Raw genomic sequence first — 18612 nt, forward strand, 5'->3', positions numbered from 1 at the left:
TTGTTTTTTTTATGGATATCTTTGATTTTATATCACAGTAACTTCCCAATGTCTGCTCCTCCAGTTGAATTGAAGAAAACTTTTAAACAGAATTGTATTCTCTCATTTAAACAAAGAAGCATTGTGTATCTAAGTTATATTTTAATATATTTAACATCTACTGGTCATCCTGCCATCTAGGGGAGGGGGTGTGGGGGGGTAAGAGGTGAAAAATTGGAACAAGAGGTTTGGCAATTGTTAGTCCTGTAAAGTTACCCATGTATATATCCTGTAAATAAAAGGCTATTAAATAAAAAAAAAAAAAAAAAAAAAACCAAACAAAAAATAAATAAATAAATAAACAAAGAAGCAAACCCTACTGTCTATTGAGTCTAGAAGATATGCAATTCTACAACCATGGGGGCAACTAAATGGATCAGTGAATAGAATATTAATCTTAGAATCAGGAAAACTTGTATTCCTGGGTTCAAAAGCAAACCACTGCAGTATCTTCCCCGAGAAAACCCAACTAGAATCATAGAGTTAGACATGACTGAAGACATTTGAACAGCATCAATGTTCTATTATTAGAGGTGGCTTGTATTTACATCCAGATGTTTCTGCACTATCAAGTCTAGTACTGTGTATTTGTGGATATTTAATGTGTATCTTTTGATGAATTAATTTGCTTACCTTCTTTAAACATAGAATTAAAACTTTTCCAAAACTTTTTACTTTTGCCTCTAGAAAGAAATATACGATCTTTTCTCTTGGGAAAAAAAAAGTTAAGGCTTTTTAAATTATTATTATTTTTTTTAGTTTGTCTAGTTTTTTAAAAATCTTTTTTTTGTTGTTGTTGTTTTTGCTCTTTTACCTTATTTCTTTTGCGTACTTCTTAGAGGTATAAAGTAGTTTTCTTAAATTGTTTACCTCTATACCTACTTATGTTTGTTTGCCCATCTTTAAATACCTCCTATGATAGTCTTCTTATCCAATATATTCTCCTAAGATTTGACTAAAACTTTCTGATGTAATTGGTGTACTAAAGTGATATCTTTTTCCCTCTGCTTTGGCAACTTCAAATACAGTACACAAGAAAGGACTGTTTAACCTGGAACCTTTTCTGAAATCTTGGGAGATTTGCATAGCCGTTTACAGAAAATCAACAAAAAGCAGATTGCTAGGGATGAGGACTGGGATTTTGGAGTTGGCAAGGTCCTTGTAAACCCTAGTCTTTTTAAGTGTGCTAATGAGATGAATGATTAAGTTGCTTTCAGATTCCCACTTTTATTAAAAAGGACTTTATGATGATTATCTCTGAATTTGGGAGATTTGGGGATACTTTTGCTTCTAGTTACTGTCAAAGTAGCTTTCTCTCTTTTACTCTGTCAGTTTAGGTAATTAGGCTCTACTGCAAATCTAAGGTGGTAATGCATATCTTCCAGTTCTGAAATGTATTAATCTTTGTCCCCTACATTATTACCCAATGTTACTTTCCTTCATTTCACTTTCCCAACTTCCTCAGTGATTTGAGTGCCCAGGCCATAATCTTGTTCTTTATTTATTACTCTGATCATCCTCCAACACTTTAACCACATGTTCTTCAACTTCCATAGTGCCAATGACTTTCTTCTCTAATCTATTTTAGCTATATACTATCATGGTCAGATAATATCTGAACTGAGTCATTAAAAAAAAAAAAACCAGGGGTTATAGATAGACTGATGAATTTAGATGAAAGTTATATATTTCATCATTAGTCCTATACTTTTAGGTTTTCCACTGGTAGGACACTGATGACCTAGACTTGGAGAACCCATTGTTACCTTAATACCCATAATGAGGACATTGGAGGAAGACTTCAGTTCTTCTTCATTTCCATTTTTTAAAAAGTTTTGTATCAAAGACATTGAGAAACATCTCTCCTTATTTCTGTTCCCTTTTTGACCTTCTTGGTCATTTTTATAGGTGATTCTTTTAAATAGATAGCCTGAGTCCAACTGATAGTCTGATAACCTGAGGTAACCTATAGATAGACTATATAAAGATATTTATTAGTTTTGCATAATAATTAAACATTCAAACTTAGAAAAAGGACCTTATATAGAGGTAAATGAACTCAACCATCTCCTTTGGAAAATGATGTCACATAAATAGTTCTTTGAAAAGGCAGGAATAATATCCAGGTCTCCTTATTCCTAGCCTGACTTACTTTCCATCATACCACACTGCCTTTCTTTAGTGGAATGATGGTTTACATTTTACAAAGATATATTTCTTCTGAAGGGTCAATATTGTGTCACACAGTATGTGTTCTTGGACTGCCTTTTCTCATGTTTGTGTATAGTACTAGTCATAATATGCACTATTAGTGTAAACTTTACCTAGACACTGCAAATAAAATCATATTGTTTCAAAGCCAGTAAATATTCCATAGTTTTAACTTGATGTCTGAAGCAAAAAAAAAAAAAAAAATGCCTCTTGGTTTCTTTCAAACTTTCAGGAATTGTGGCTGCTTTCAATTATCAAAACATTTTGCAGTGAACAACAATAAAGAGAGTCTTAATAATGAGACAGTTGAAAGGGAATAGTTAGACGTGAATGAAATTCAGCATTGTATAAACTGGAGGCAGGCACAATGGAGCTAATTGGCTGCTCCTTTTCCTACCAACCTGACTTATGTGCTCAAATTCTTGGGATCTTATTTTTTCAGAGCTGTAAGCCTCTGATCAGAGAATCATGGATCTGGATTGCTTATAAAAGAGGAAACGCCAGGCTTACTTTTGTATTTGCTGTACCCTCCAGCTAGAAGATAAGCTCCTTGAAGGCAGGATCATATGGTATTTATTTTTGGATTTCACCTAGTCCCTAACACAGTATTCCCAATGCATAAGGTACTTGATAAATGTTTGCTAAATTGAATTACATAGATTTAAATTGAGTCAGAATTAAGCATTTTGAAACCAAAGCACATAATTTGCCTCACTAGAGCCATTAAAATATAAGATAGCATATATTTGAATAAAAATGCTCTCTGTTAGCAATGGATTAGCAGTTTAATGTTGGTGAAACCTGGAAGGATCTGTGATTATGTCATGTGGTAACTCATGATGTTAAAAAAAAAACTCCTTTAGTAAAACATATGCAACCAATCCATGATTCAACAGAGAGTCCTTGCATTGGTTGAGTTAATGGTGGCGCAGCCTAAGATTTTGTACGTGGCCTTGGGATGTTTAATATTTTTTTTAATCAAGAATTTGGCCAAAGGTATAAATGGCACATTTATCAGATACACAGATGCTTCAAAGACAGGTCAGGGAGAGGCCACTAATATAGTAGATAAGGAAAAGTCAGTATCAAAGATCTCAGGAGGCTAGAACATTGGTTTGCATCAAATATACTGAAACTGAGAGTCAGCCCAGAAAGTCATAGTAAGAGAGGAATGACATCCAAGAATAAGGAGCCATCTGAGTTTATACCATTATCTGTGGTGGTTTTTCTTGGAAAGCAGCCTTAGTCTCAGTTACAATCAATAATTAATCCAAAATCGCAGCCAGCTGCTAAAAAGGCAAACGTTTATTTCTCCTTACAAATTAGCCTGGTTAGTTGATGCCTATCTCTCTGCCTGGCTCCAAGAGATCTTGCAGCTTTGTCCTTGGCTTCTGCCTCTGCTTTCTTCAGCCTCCAGCCAGCTCCGAATCGTGGCTTCTCAATCTCCAGTCTGTGGCAAGTAGTCTTTTCTTCCAGAGTGTTCTGTCTCAGAGTCCTGTTGATGTTCCGGAGAAATTCTTCCAAGTTCTAAGAGCTTCCTCCATATATATCATCTCCCAAAGGTTAACTCCTCCTTCTCGAGGCAGGGCTTATGGGTTATCTCCCAGAGTGCTCTCTGGTCCTAAGGAAGGTGTGAATTCAGATCTCATACTAGCCCTGAACTCTCCCAAAGGTGTGAACTCCATTGAGTACTTAGATACTTATGAGCTCTTTAAAGGTGTGAACACAAGCATTGTTCAATCAGTTCCACTTAGTATCTTGTTTCAAGTTCTGGCCCAAAATAACTCTAAGATTAAATTAACTCCAATGTCTTTAACACTTTGTAAAGAAATGTCTTAACACTTTAGTAAAGATTCCAACAATTATCACCTCTTGGATTTACTATGGACCAGTAGCTTCCTAATTGGTCTAACTACTCCAGCCTTTCCCCTTTTGAACCCTTTGCCTAATATGCTTCAAAAATTTTCTATTGCCTATAGGATAAAATACACAGTCCTCTGGTGACTTTTCAGTCTCTTTGCAATCTAACTCCAACCTATCTTTCCAGCATCTTTCTGACCATTTTTAGCTGCATTTAGCTACCATTTAGCTGAAAATCTTAATGATATTTTATAAAGATTATTAATAATTTAACACTTATAAAAGGCTTTTTATTTTGTGTCATAAACCCTCTGGCAGTCTGGTGAAACCCATAGACTACTTCTTAGAATATTTTTTTATTACATTCTCAATTTAAGGAAGTGATAAATAGCGATTAGAAATTATATATACTGGGTTTTTGCTTTTTTTTGTTTTGTTTTGTTTTTTCTCTATCCTAGTTTAGGGATATGTTGAAATATATCCATACATACATAGTTTCCTCTTAACCTATATCCTTTAATCAGTCCTGATGAAAATAAGTTTCCAACACTACCCCCTCTCCACCCTACTAGCTTCTTTTGTATCAATTTTTCCTTTTACTCCTTTTTATCTCTCCATTAACTCAGCCCAAGTCTTTCATTCAAACTACCCAAATAATGATGACAATCATAAGAATACTGTTAATATTTTCACATATATGAAGTAAACAATGTGACTATTGATTTCTTCATAATTGGTCTTCAATGTTTGCCTCATATTTCTCCTGAATGTTGAATTTTCCCTTAAAGTCTAGGGGTTTTGTCACAAAAACTTGAAAGTCTTTCAGTTAGTTAAAGGTACTTTTTTTTTTCATTTAGGTTTATACTTAAAATTCCTGAGTAAGTTACCTTTGGTCATAAACCCAGTTTTTTTGCTCTATGGAATATAGTATTCCAAAACCCACATCCTTAAATGAAGTAGCTGTTAGATCTTGTGTAATCTTTATTGTAGCCTCATATTACTTAAATTGTTTTTTTTTTCCTCTTGTTGCTTCCAATATTTTCTCCTTAATCTGGGAGCTTTAAAATTTTCTGTAAGTTTTCCTCCTGAAATCTCTTTCAGGTGGTAATTGATAGATTTTTTTTTCTATTACTGCTTTGCCTTCTTGTTCTAGAATTTAAGGGCAACTTTCCTTTAAAAATATCATGTTATGTCAAGATTCTTTTCTTTATTGTAATTTTTAGGGTGTCCAGCTATTTTTATATTATTTCTCCTTAATCCATTCTCCAGATCAGTTGTTTTTCTGATGGGATGTTTCATTTTCCTTCTGTTTTTTTTTTTATTCTTTTGATTTTGTTTTTATTGTTTCTTAGAATGTTTATTAGTTTCTCCTTGCCCAATTCTAGTTTTCAAGCAATTTTTCCTTATGTTTTTGATTATTTCAAAAGTTGACTTTCTTCTTCCCCCTTCCCCTCGATTTTTCCTCAACCTCTGTTATTTAATTTTTAAAGTCCTTTTTAAGTTCTTCCAAGAACTCTTTTTGTGCTTGGGACAAGTTGACAATTCTTATTGAAAAAAGGAGTGGCTTTTTAAACTTCATTATTTTCCTCTGAGCATGAACTAAGATCATCTCCTCATAGTATCTATAATATGATTGAGTTCTTTCTCCTTTGCTTACTCATTTTTATTTATTTTTTGTTTTATTTTATTTTTAGCAGCTATTAGTGTAATCAAGTTGTAGTTCCCAGTTATGGAGAATGATGTCTCAAATCTCAGATCCTTCTTACAGTTATTTTCTGAAGCCCAACTTTGGGCTCTACTTTTCACTTTGACTGACTCTAGTCAAAGGTAGAGCCCTCCGCCAAGCAGTTGGACAGATGATCTTGCTCCCTGCAGTCCCCCCAATGCTGCAAACTTCACCTATTCTCTCTGCCCTGAAAGTGAAAACAAGGACTCTGTTCTCTTGCAAGTGCCCACAGCCAATCTGATCTCTGCCCCTCGCTACTGCACTCATCAGGTGTGTGCTAGTTTCTTCTCCTTGAAACTACAGATGTGTCTGATCAGCACAGCTGTGCTTGGCACCCCTAGCCAGTAAAGATCCTTCAGTCTTTTCCTACCCAGTCATCAGACCCCCCACACTACCTGCAAAAGGAAAGTTTCTAAGACTGAGGCAGCCACTCAACTCCTCTGCCTTGGGGCTTATTATTTGTTGATTCTGTAGAGTTTGTACTTTTTTTCCAGGACAACCTCTACCCTAGAAGGTCAGGTCTTTTCCTAGGATCTTCTCAAATTGTTTTAGGGGATCAACTACTTTACCCCAAGTTTATATCTGCTCCTCTGAGGGAATGTTGTCTTTTTTTGTGTAAAGGAAATTTGGAAAACTGAAAGTTTTCTGACCTATTTCTCCATTTTCCCAGAATCCTTTCCATTTCTCACTTTTAATAAAATCATTTATGAGCTGCAAGTCATCACCAAAAGCCCACTCACAGGAGAAATCCTCAAATGATTATATCAAGTCCTTACAATCTCTATTCTGGATCAATAAAAAAAAAAATAATAAAGTGAGCAATCAAAACTCTTGACATGACTTTAAAAGTCACCTTAACAAATGTTGTGACTTTAACTTTTGCCCTACTCCCAAAGAAGAGTTTCCTGACAGTTTGTAAACTGTAGAAATTTGCATCTGAGTTATTTGTAAAAACTGGCCTTTTTCTGGATGTGTGTGGCCATGAAACAATGACATTTTTGTAAGCTCAATACAGAACTCAACACAAGCTGTCCAGTATTAAACCACAGTAGAAATCATCTCATGAGAGCAGGCAGTCATGTTCCTGTCACTCAAATAAGTTGTTTGTAATATGGTTAGATTTTTAATAAAGTTGATCTAAAAAGATCTGAGTTTTTAAAAAATCAGCCTTGTCTAATTAGATAGCATTATTGCAACACCTTTTAAAAATACAATTTTAAAAGATTTTGCTGCAAATATTCTAATATAGTTTTGTTTGAAATAAATGTTTTCCCAATACAAGAAGCTTGATGTCTAATGATGTAGCAACCACCAGTAGCATCTTTAGTAATAAGGAGCTGATTGTACCTGTTGTCCTGCTCTGACAGCATCTAAAATATTGTATTCAGTTTTGGTTGCCACATTTAAAGGAAAGTATTGATAAACTGGAGAGAGTTCCCAGAGGAGGACATCCATGGCAGTGAAGGGCTTCAGCTTCTTGCCATACAAGAAGTAATGGAAAGAAGATTGGTATGCTGAGTCTGAAAAAGAGCAGACTCCAAGGACTCTATAGTCATCTTTTTGGCTATATTTTAAATATTTGAAAGAAGGTTTAGACAAGTCCTGCTTGGCCTGAGAAAGTAGAGCTAGAAACTTTGGGGAAAATGCCAAAAAAGTAAATTTTGATTTGATGTTGGGGAAAATCTTCCTAAAAAATAGGACAATCCAGAAGTAGAAAAAGCTACCTTGAAAATGAGTCAATTCTCTCCCCATGTTAGAAGTCTTGTAGCAGAGCCTGCATAATTACTTGTAGGTTATATAGTTTCAGGTAATATTTGTGTTAAATGGCCCCTGAAGTTTCTTCCAACTCTGAAATTGTAAGATCCTCCATTAGATTGTTAATCTCTTTGAGAGCTGGAACTGTCTTTTGCTTCTTTCTGTATTAGTGCCTAAATAATAAGTGATTAATAAATGTTTATTGATTGATTACTTTACAGTTTACAAGCCCTTCCTCACAACTGCCATGTAAGTTAGAATTACAAATATTATCCCCATTAGTCAAAGACACAAAGAAATGATGCTTGCTCAGTATTAGTCAGCTAGTGAACTCTTTAAAGCAAGATTTTGACCTACGTTTGTCACAGAAATGCTTTGCCCAGGAATGCTCTTTTGGGGCTTCTCTAGGGTATCACAAGAAAATGATTTATTCCTTCAGTATTTTATCAAATTTAGTTTCTCGGTAACTACCAGGCACTATAAAACACACACACACACACACACACACACACACACATACAGTTCCTACCCTTATGGGACTGTATAGTTTACTAATGGAGAATAAGATATATACCTAGCATTTAGAATTGAATAAGACTTTTTAATTCTTTTAAAAAGATCTATTTGTATTGCTACTTTTTGTTATGACATCACATTCATTTCCAAATTTTTTTCCCCCTTTATTCTTTAATCAGTGAATTTTCTATAATAACAAAGATTTATGAAGGTGGTAGCTAGGAATATTTTTGGCATAAACAGTATAATTGAGAGAGTAAAAGAGAAGAAAAGTTAGATGACCTTTTGTATTTTAATAGCTTCATTTTTGATATTAAATTAATTTCTTGAAATTTGATTGCTACGATAAGAGAGGGTGGTGGAAAGTGCCATTTGTAATGATTCCTATAGGTCTATTTCAGAAAAGAACAGATGAGCTTCCCAAGAGTATGGATTATTGTAGGATATCTTTTCATTTGTTAAATATTCAATAATGTTGCCAGGTCTTTAGGTGAACATAGAATTAGGCTTTCACACTATATCTCGCCACCTCTCTATCATCTGATAGCACTTGTATTCTCCCCATCTACTTTTCAGCTCCCCTTTATATGTTGCTTTACTCAATTAGAATGTAAGCTACTTGAGGGTAGGGATTGTCTTGCTGCCTCACTTTTGTATCTATAGCACATAGTAAGCCAGGCAATTTTTAAACTTTGTTTATTTGTTACTGTATATCATTGTAATGTGCATACATAATTAAATGCTCTTATTTCTCTGTGATATAAGGTAAAATACAAATGAGTGTTAATTAAGGTACAGTATAAGGCAACAGAGTAGAGTGAAAGCAGAGGATTTAGGATCAGGAGACACTTGAGTTTGAATCACTGCCAAGATTTATTAACTAGGTGACCTCTTGCCTTTTCTCATCTATAAAATGAAGATAATATGAATTGTATTACCTGTCTCACAGAGTTGTGAGGGAACTTCTCTATGAGCCTTAAAATGCTAAATAACTGTGAATTATTGCTATCATTGATCAGAGGAGGGAGAGAAAATTCATAGTTGAAATTTCAGTTTTATTGAAGAGGCAGTATTTTAGTTGGCCTTTGAAAAATGTGTATGAATGGGAGGAATGGAGAAGAGATTGAAGCAAGTGAATTCCAGAAGGGGAGTTAACACAAACAGGTCATGAGCATGAGAGAGCATAAGAAGTGCTGGGAGAAGAATAGAGTACATTCTGGGAAAGCAAGTATCCATTGTCCACTTTTGATCCTGCACAGGTATGTTTCCTTCAAGAGAACAGAGAAAGATAAAGCTGTAGATGTCAGAATCAAATTGTAGATCAAGTTGGTCAATTATTAATTCGCTTTTAAGCATGTATGAAAAATATTCCTTAAAAATTAAAGAAATGAGAACTAATAAAGGAGAGCTTCATGTAATCTTTGAAATCAGTTGTCTTTAGCAATTCCTTGTTAATTCTAGGATAAAATACAAACACCTCTACCTATTATTTTTAAAAAAGGTTATTTTTGATATATTTTAAGATTACAATTACAGATTATTTCTGCTTTATGAGAGCTCTCTTGTAATTAAGTAAAACTATTAAGAAAAATTAATAATACTGGGATTCCATCTGTAGGCAATCAAAATTTATTTTCTTTGCCTCCTATTCCCATCCCATATCTTTTAAAAAAGAAAAAAAGAGACAATTTTCTTGTGATAACTATGCATAATAGTCAAGGAAAACAAATTCTCTCATTGATTCATCTCTCTGTCTCTCTGTCTCTTTGTCTCTCTCTGTGTTTCTGTCTCTGTCTCTCTCTCTCTGCTTTCCTCCCCCTCTCTGTGTGTGCATGTATGTATGTTTCTGTGAATGTCTCTCTTCTCACTCCATATATGTGCATATTGTACACACACATATATGTAAATCTCATTGTTTACCCTAAACACAGAATAAGGTTTATCATCCATCACTTATTTGTCATGGATAGCATGTTTCATCATTGTTCTTCTGGAATGATAAATGGTCATTGAATAGATAATAGTTGTTACAGCTTTCCAAATTATTTGTTTTTACAGTGCTTAATCTGCTCATTTCTTTCTTCTGTGGTTTATAAAAATCCTCTAAATTGGGTATTTTTACTATATTAATGTTATAACATCATATGCATTGTACTGGTTCTTTATTTGTTCATTTAAGTCTTGCCATATCTTCCTGAAATCATCTATTTCCTGATTTCTTACAGCATAATAACTTCATTATATTCAAACTCTCTCTAATCTTGTCCAGTCTTTTCTATCTTTATTTGATGTTACTGTCTTTTGCTCATGATAGCGTTTCCTTCAAACTGGTTGACTACTTGGACTTGAATTCAATATATGATTTCCTCTTTCCATACCTTTATTCCCCAATCATTGGAAAACATTCTCTCTGCCTCTGCATCTTAGAATTCCTACAGTTTTTCAAGATCAGCTTAGTTTGTTTTTTTTTTTTATTTAGATAACTTTTTATTAACGAGATCAGCTTAGTTGTAAAGCCTTTCCATATTCCTCTACTGTTAGTGATCCCTTCTGTCACCAACTATTACCTGATATGTACTTCTGCATATGTTGTATCCTCTACTAGAATGTAAGCTCCTTGAGATCAAGGATTGTTTTGTTTTGTCCTTGTATCCCCGGTATCTTATGTGTTACTTTGTATATAGTTGGTAAATTAGTTTCTAATTTAATTGGGATCTTTGCAACACTTCTGCAAACTCTAATTGGGGGTCAACCTCTATGAAGTGAGATCAATGACTTATAATACATTACATTATTTTCCTTTTTCCTTTTCCCCCCACAGTGTCTAATAAGCACACTTTTGTGGATAGTAACCTTCTCTACCAGTTTAGAATGAATTTCCGTCGAAGAAGACGACTAATGGAACTGCTCAATGAACGATCTCCCTCCTCCCAGGAAACCCACGATAGCCCCTTTTGCTTGAGGAAACAGAACAGTGATAACCGAAAACCTACTAGTTTTATGTCAGGTAATTTAGTTCCACTGAATCATGTCATTTATTTGTCTTAGAAGGAAAAAAAAAAAGAAACCTATGAGAACATCTCACCTATTGGCACTCAGATTCCAATGACTTCACCTAACTCGGGGACAGCGAAAAACTAAAAAGCAAGTAAAAAAGTTCCCAGCAGCCAGAATAAATGTTATGAAGTTCATATATTTTACTTATTTACTTAATTATAAATTATTATATTTACTCATGTGGCCCCAGATATTCCCATTTATTTTTACTTTACACAATTTGATTAATAAGTTTGACTATCTGGTTTTTAACCTATAACAAAGGAAGCTATTCTATCTAGGTACCAAGACAGTGATGAGATATGTTGGCTGAATATTAAAGAGTAGACCAAGAGTCCTGATATTTTTCTATAAAGCAGCAGTTATCTAAGGTCTTTTAGTATATGAGCAAATATCCTCAACATACTGATGTAGTCCCCGAGGGCATTGCTATATTCATCTATTGGTCCAATCCTGTGATTTCATATTTGGGTTGGCCTCCCAATGTGCAATCTCCCTCTACTCTATATCTGTATTGTTCAGACTCAGAAAGTCTCCTGAAACACTGAGTATAGTTTGCTCATGGTCATATGGAAAATATATATTAGAGATAAGACTGGAACCCAAGTCTTTATGACTATACAACCAACCATTTATCTACAAGACCATACTGCATTTTTATAATTCTATATTATTATTGATGTTCAAATGCAACTATTCTGCCCCCAAAATCAATGATGACAAGTCTTAGAAGCTCATACATCTAATTTCCCCCCATAAGATTGCAGTTTTGATCTAATTATAAAATCTTATCTTCTTAATCACCATACACTTCATCTTAGTGCAATGGTAAATTGATTTCCTAAGTGGTTTCAAACAGTTGATTGTCTTTTCGTGATTGAAATTAATTCTGTTCCATGGTGGAGATCAGAAACAGGAACAGAAAACTAATGAAGTCATCAAAGATTTAATTTGAAAAGCTTTGCCATATTTTGCATTGCAAACTTCTTCTCTGTGGAAGTGGATGGATGATCATTGAATATTCAGTGAGTTGGTTTTGCAGCTGTGCATTTGTTATCATTATTAGCTCATTAATATTGAAGCCAGCACTGTGGCCATCACATAGTTACTGCATCTCTAGCTTATTTCCATTTTTTAGGGAACCTCCTTCTCAGTCTTACTAGAGTTTGTGGCCTGGGAAATGGTAGCAAGTGTCTGTTGACTTCCAGCTTTCCTGACCAACTTACTAAGGGTACCAGGGGCTGACTGTCTCTCTTTGTTTTCTGATTTTTCACAGTGAGCCCAAGCAAGGAGATCAAGATCGTGTCTGCGGTGAGGAGGAGTAGCATGAGCAGCTGTGGCAGCAGCGGTTATTTCAGCAGCAGTCCAACCCTCAGCAGCAGCCCCCCAGTCCTCTGCAATCCCAAGTCAGGTAAATATTCCCGTTTTCCAGCCCTCTCTGCAATCCCACCTCCACTTAGATTTTATAAGAATGCCCTTGAACTTGACCTCTCCTGACTATAAATAAATGAGGGAGCTCCTTGCTAATCCACATAATAGATTGTAAACTTTTGGAGGGCAGGGATTTTCTTTTGCTGATTTTGGGATCCCCAGAATTTAGCCCCAAACCTGGAACTTAATATAGTAAATGTGTATTAATTGATTAAAATAGAGAGGGAATTGATTCTAGCCTAGAGTGGATTGCCCTGGAATTAATTCCTGAATAATCCTTCTAGATTGCAGAATCCATTTGCAAGTTAATTGTAGTCTTTGAGAAACAGATAAGTGGAGAAACAGAGGAGAATAGGAGAGAAGCATAGTGGTATAATGAAAAAATTTACTAGTTTGGGAATCATAGGACTTGGGTTCAAATCCCACATGCAGCCTTTTTTTGGTCTGATATCCTCCTCTGTAAAATGAGGGAGTTGGCTTAAATTGCCTGTTGGATCCCTTCTAGCTCTAAATTTATAATATTATTATCTATACCACTATTACTATCTATACTACTACTACTATTAGCATCTATATTACTATATCTATACTATAACACAATTATATATATAATATACATATATATACATATTATATATATATGTATATTATATATATAATTGTGTTATAGTATAGATATAGTAATATATATATATATATAATACCTTTTATTATTTTGCAAAAATAAATTTTATTATTTAGAGGGAATTTTCAGAAGTTGCTTCAGGATAATGTTCCTTATACTCATATTGTAATGCCAGAGAAACTGAGGTAAGACAGAGATTGGTTTTTAATTTTTTAATTGTGGAGAGTTTAGGCTAGCTGACTGGGATGGGACTTATGTCCAAAAATCATTCTGTCCCTGAGTGACTGAAGCAGGGAATCTTTATAGCTAACTAGGGTTTTCAAACAGGTGAAACAAACAGGGGACTTATGTCCAAAAATCATTCTGGCCCTGAGTGACTGAAGCAGGGAATCTTTATAGCTAACTAGGGTTTGCAAACAGGTGAAACAAACAGGGGACTTATGTCCAAAAATCATTCTGGCCCTGAGTGACTAAAGCAGGGAACCTTTATAGCTAACTAGGGTTTCCAAACAAGGGAAAGATAAGGGGGGATGAGGACACTGGGTGAATGGACAAGCCATAATTCCAGGAAAGGATCATACCTTAGTCCTGACATGATAAGGATCAAGATAAGAAGGTCGAGGGCAAGAGACAGCTAGGTGAAGGGCAATACCTAGACAGAGGGGGAATTATCTTAGCAAGGATTGACTTAATGCATCTGGATTTTATGATAAAATGGAATGTAAAGTGGTGAGAGCTTTAAGGTTTTTCCTGACTCAATTCTCCCAGTTCTAATGGCAAGGAAAAGTGTGTGTGTGTGTGTGTGTGTGCGCACGTGCGCACATGCACTACAATAATTTTATTCAGGGCATAACAATATATGGCCAGACCTGGAATCAGGAAGACTCACCTTCCTGAGTAAAAATTCTGCCTCATATACTTCCTAAGCTATGTGACCCCAAGCAAGTCACTTAATCCTGTTTGCTACAATTTCCCCATCTGTAAAATGAGCTAGAGAAAGAAATGGCAAGCTACTCCAGTATCTCTGACAAGAAAATCCAAAATGGGGTCATGAAGAATCCAACACAACTAAACCAGGCATACACATGTGGATCCATCTGCAAATTCTTAACAACACAGGATAATTAAATACATTTCTTAATCCTGTGATATTCAGAAAAACAAAGTCATTAATTAATCAATAATCATTTATTAAGCTCATTCTATGTGGCTAACCCTGTTCTTGGTGCTGTTTATGAAGACAAAAGTGAAGCTATTCCTGTCCACAGAGGTTTATATCCTATGGAGGAAACATGCACAAAATAAATACAAAGCATATTTTGTAAGCTCAAGGTCCTAACAGCTAAGGCTTTATGTTGAAGGAAGCAGTTGATAAGTTTTGAAAGAGATGAAGGATACTAATAAGTACTAATAATATTAATATTATTTAGTATTAAAAATACTAATAAGTATATAGGCCCCAGTTATTTCTGCTAATTTAGTTCAACAGATATTAAGTTATGATTATGAATAGTACATTGTGCTCTCGTCCTCTCTAGGTGAGTGGTAGAAGTGCAGCTATGAATAAAACATGATCCTTCCCCACAAAGCATTTGGGGGCTTTTAGTACAATTGAAAGAGCTCTGGATCTGGATTTGGAAGAGCTGGGTTTGAATTCTGCATCTGTCACTTTCTAGCCACATGATCTTGAGTCAATCACTTTAATAATTTAATAAAAAAGCCTCAGTTTCTGCAGCTATAAAACAAAGTAGGTGGATTAGATTATTTTTAAAATCCCATTCAGGTTGAAGATTCAATAAGGACATTATTAGTAGGAATGAAACATCTATCTAGTGGTCTCAGAGAAGAAGAAAAAAAAAGGCAGAAAGTTCAAGTGATCTTCAATTCCTTGGATTTTTGTCTTCACAAAATGTCAGACCCTCTTAAATTCTCAGTGTGACCTATGTAGGCAATAATGAAATTTCTAAAAAGAGAAACATGATTCCTTTCATGGGAAATAAATGGTTTGTTCATAAAATGATAGAGGAAAAAGCCAGCAATTGAATTATTTTAAAGGACATCAGAGAATTTTGAGGAATGTTCTTCATGCCCATAGCTGGCTAACAGCCATATTATTTGGGGCTAAAAGAAGAGTAGTGAAACAAATAAAGAAGGCTTTATAAGGCTACTGAAAGAAATTAAAGAAAGCCGTTTCAAAGTAGAAGCCTGTCCAGGGCATCTAGACAAGATAGGAAAACAGCAAAGCAATACAATCCTTGGTGGAATTATGAAGTCAGACTTGTTGCCCTTCACTCTTTGTTTCTGCGTGACCCCCACCCAATTAGATTTTTGGCATTCTTCCTGTCTTACTACCCTGAATCCCCAATCCTTTGCAGTAGATCTGAGATTTTTAACTGGGAGTCCACGAACTTAGTTTTTTTTTTTTTTAATTGATAATTGTATTCAATAGAATTTTGTAAACTTATGTATTTTATTTATTTAAAACATTTTCTTTTTTTCAATAATATTTTATTTTTCCAAATACGCACAAAGATAGTTTTCAAACTCCCTCCCTTACCTCCCCCTCCTCCCGCCCCAAGACTGCAAGCAATCTGATATAAGTTAATATGTGTGCAATCCTTTTGAACATATTTGCATATTTGTCATGTTGTGCAAGAAAAATCAGACTGTGTTTAAGGGGAAACAAAACAGGTGAAAGAAAGAAATAAACAAAAATGAAAATACTATGTTTTGATCCACATTCAGTCTATTTAGTTCCCTCTCTGGATGGGGATGACATTTTCCATTCCAAGCTTTGGAATTACCTTGAATCACTGAAGTTTTAAGAAGAACCAAGTCCATTACAATTGATCATCACATAATCTTTTAAAGCATCTTTCTAAAGGTGCTCTAAATCACTATTGATCAAAGAAATGCAATTAAGACAATACCACTACACATTTCTCAGACTGGCTAAGATGACAGGAAAAGATATTGACAAATGTTAGAGGGGATGTGGGAAAACTTTGACACTAATAAATACATTGGTGGAATTGTGAACAAATCCAACCATTCTGGAAAGCAATTTGGAACTATGCTCAAAAAGTTATTAAACTGTACATATCCTTATAGCCCAAAGAGATCTTAAAGGAGGGAAAGGGACCCACATATGCAAAAGTGTTTGTGGCAGCCCTTTTGGAAGTGGTAAGAAACTAGAAACTGAGTGGATGCCCATCAGTTGGGGAATGGCTGAATAAGTTATGGTCTATGAATGTTGTGGAATATTATTGTTCTGTAAGAAATGATCAACAGGATGATTTCAGAGAAGCCTGGAGAATCTTACATGAACTGATGCTGAGTGAGATGAGCAGGACCAGGAGATCACTGTGTACAGCAACAAGACTATACAATGATCAATACTGATGGATGTTGCTCTCTGCAACAATGAGATGCTTCAAACCAGTTCCAATTGTTCAGCGATGAAGAGAGCCATATACACCCAGAGAGAGGATTGTGGGAAATGAGTGTGGTTCACAACATAGTATTTAGTATTTTCACTCTTTTTGTTGTTGTTTGCTTGCATTTTATTTTGCTTCTCTCTTTTTTTTAACTGATTTGATTTGATTTTTCTTGTGTGGCATGATGACTGTATAAATATGTATGTATATATTGGATTTAACATATATTTCTACCATGTTTAACTTATATTAAACTACTTGCCATCTAGGGGAGGGCGTAGGGAAGGGAGTAAAATTGGAATACAAGATTTTGCAAAGGCTAATGTTGAAGAATTGTCCATGCATATGTTTTGAAAACTAAAAAGCTTTAATTAAAAAAAATTAATATTAAAAAAAATCCATCTTAAAAGAAGTTTGTTGGTTTTACTAGACTGCCAAAGGGGATCCATGACCCAAAAGAGATTAAGAACTCCAGCTGTAGACCTTTCCTGTCTCTAAATCTCAAAAGCAAAATTTTGCACTTGGAAGGCCTTACTTAAATGTTGGTTAATTGATGAAAACTTTTCTATTACTGCCTCAGGGCCCTGCCAGGTGATTAATGGTTTGATCAACTTATTTCTATTAAGATATTAATGGCTGATAATGGCTTAATGCCTTATCCTTTCCTTCCCACTCCAAGATAGCAACAGCCTTCACTTTTAGAGCTAAAAGCAGTATGTGTTTTAGGAAATCTTCAAGCCACTTATCATAATGGGTCATTGTCTGATTTTGAAGGGCCGGCTCATATTGCCTATTTCTAATGTATTCTCTGTGTGCATATATGACCACTCAAAATGTAAAGTTATTCATTGACCTTTTTTGGAGGTGGAAATGGACCAAGTGCATATAAAGGAGATTCATGTTGGAATTATAAAGGTGGTAAAGGATCAATATGTAAGTTTCTGAAGAGCATGATAGAGAGGTTAAAAAAAACTCTAGCCTTATTGATACTAAAAAAAAAAAAAAAAAAAAGACAACCAAAAGAACATTGTTAACTATTGACTTATATGACTATTCTCCCATACATATAAAATTTTTATGAAAGTTATCTATATACAAACAGAGGGCATCTTTGATGAGTATGTTAATGAAGAATTTTCAGGCTTTTGTAGGTAATACCAAGAACCACATCTTGACCATTTCACAATTGACTGAAACATTGCATGTCTATAAGATTTTATTGTGCTTATTGGTTGTTGATTTTTCAAAAGCATATGATTCGATAGAGCAATATGATGTCATATAGGCTTTTTCAACAAGAGACATCTCATACATGCATTAAAAGCATTCAAGATTTCTTGAATGATATAACAATATAGAACTTTGTTCTATCATCATCTGATTCTTATTGATACATACTTAGATATCATAATGGATAATCCTGTTCAATGATTTTTTGATCATAACATCTGATGAGATATAAACCAGGAAGATGTGTGCCAACCAAAGTTGTCACCATCATGATTAGAAAGCTCCAGCGCAGAATTCCAAGTTGAAGAGGCATTCCCTGTGCATGCAGAGATCCTCCAGATGTTCCTGATTTTACAAGATATTATATTGACCCATTAAGCCCAGAAACAATGAGGGGTCTCCTGGAAGAGATCTGTCATCACTCAAAAGATCTTGGCTTGCTTATCCATGTGGGAAAGAAAGATCAAAGGGATAAAGAATATCTATTGCCCAGAATACAACATGCATTTGGATGGACACCCAATGGACCTTGGCCATCAGTATATGTGTCTGGAACAGACAGTACATGTGGATGATGAATTGGGCTCCAGATTTGAAAAGGAGCAGGGGGAGAATTGGCTTTGGGAATATTGCAAGACTCCCTTCCTTAATAAACCCTAGCTTTCCATGAAACCTAGCAGCATCTAGGAGGCAGAGATAGAGTCTGGGCTTGGAGTCAGAGAGAC

At 34.9% G+C, this 18612-nt stretch overlaps 1 protein-coding gene across 1 annotated transcript in view; it reads left to right on the forward strand.

The window, feature by feature from the left end:
* DEPTOR (DEP domain containing MTOR interacting protein) overlaps nucleotides 1-18612 on the forward strand; it is a 169186-nt gene that overhangs the window by 108361 nt on the left and 42213 nt on the right. The window contains exons 5-6 of the mRNA XM_003760351.4: nucleotides 10929-11114; nucleotides 12441-12575. Of these exons, the coding sequence (XP_003760399.1) occupies nucleotides 10929-11114; nucleotides 12441-12575 (321 nt within the window). The remainder of the gene's footprint in view (nucleotides 1-10928; nucleotides 11115-12440; nucleotides 12576-18612) is intronic.

The sequence above is a fragment of the Sarcophilus harrisii genome, chromosome 1, assembly GCF_902635505.1.
Source record: "Sarcophilus harrisii chromosome 1, mSarHar1.11, whole genome shotgun sequence".
Taxonomy (NCBI): domain Eukaryota; kingdom Metazoa; phylum Chordata; class Mammalia; order Dasyuromorphia; family Dasyuridae; genus Sarcophilus; species Sarcophilus harrisii.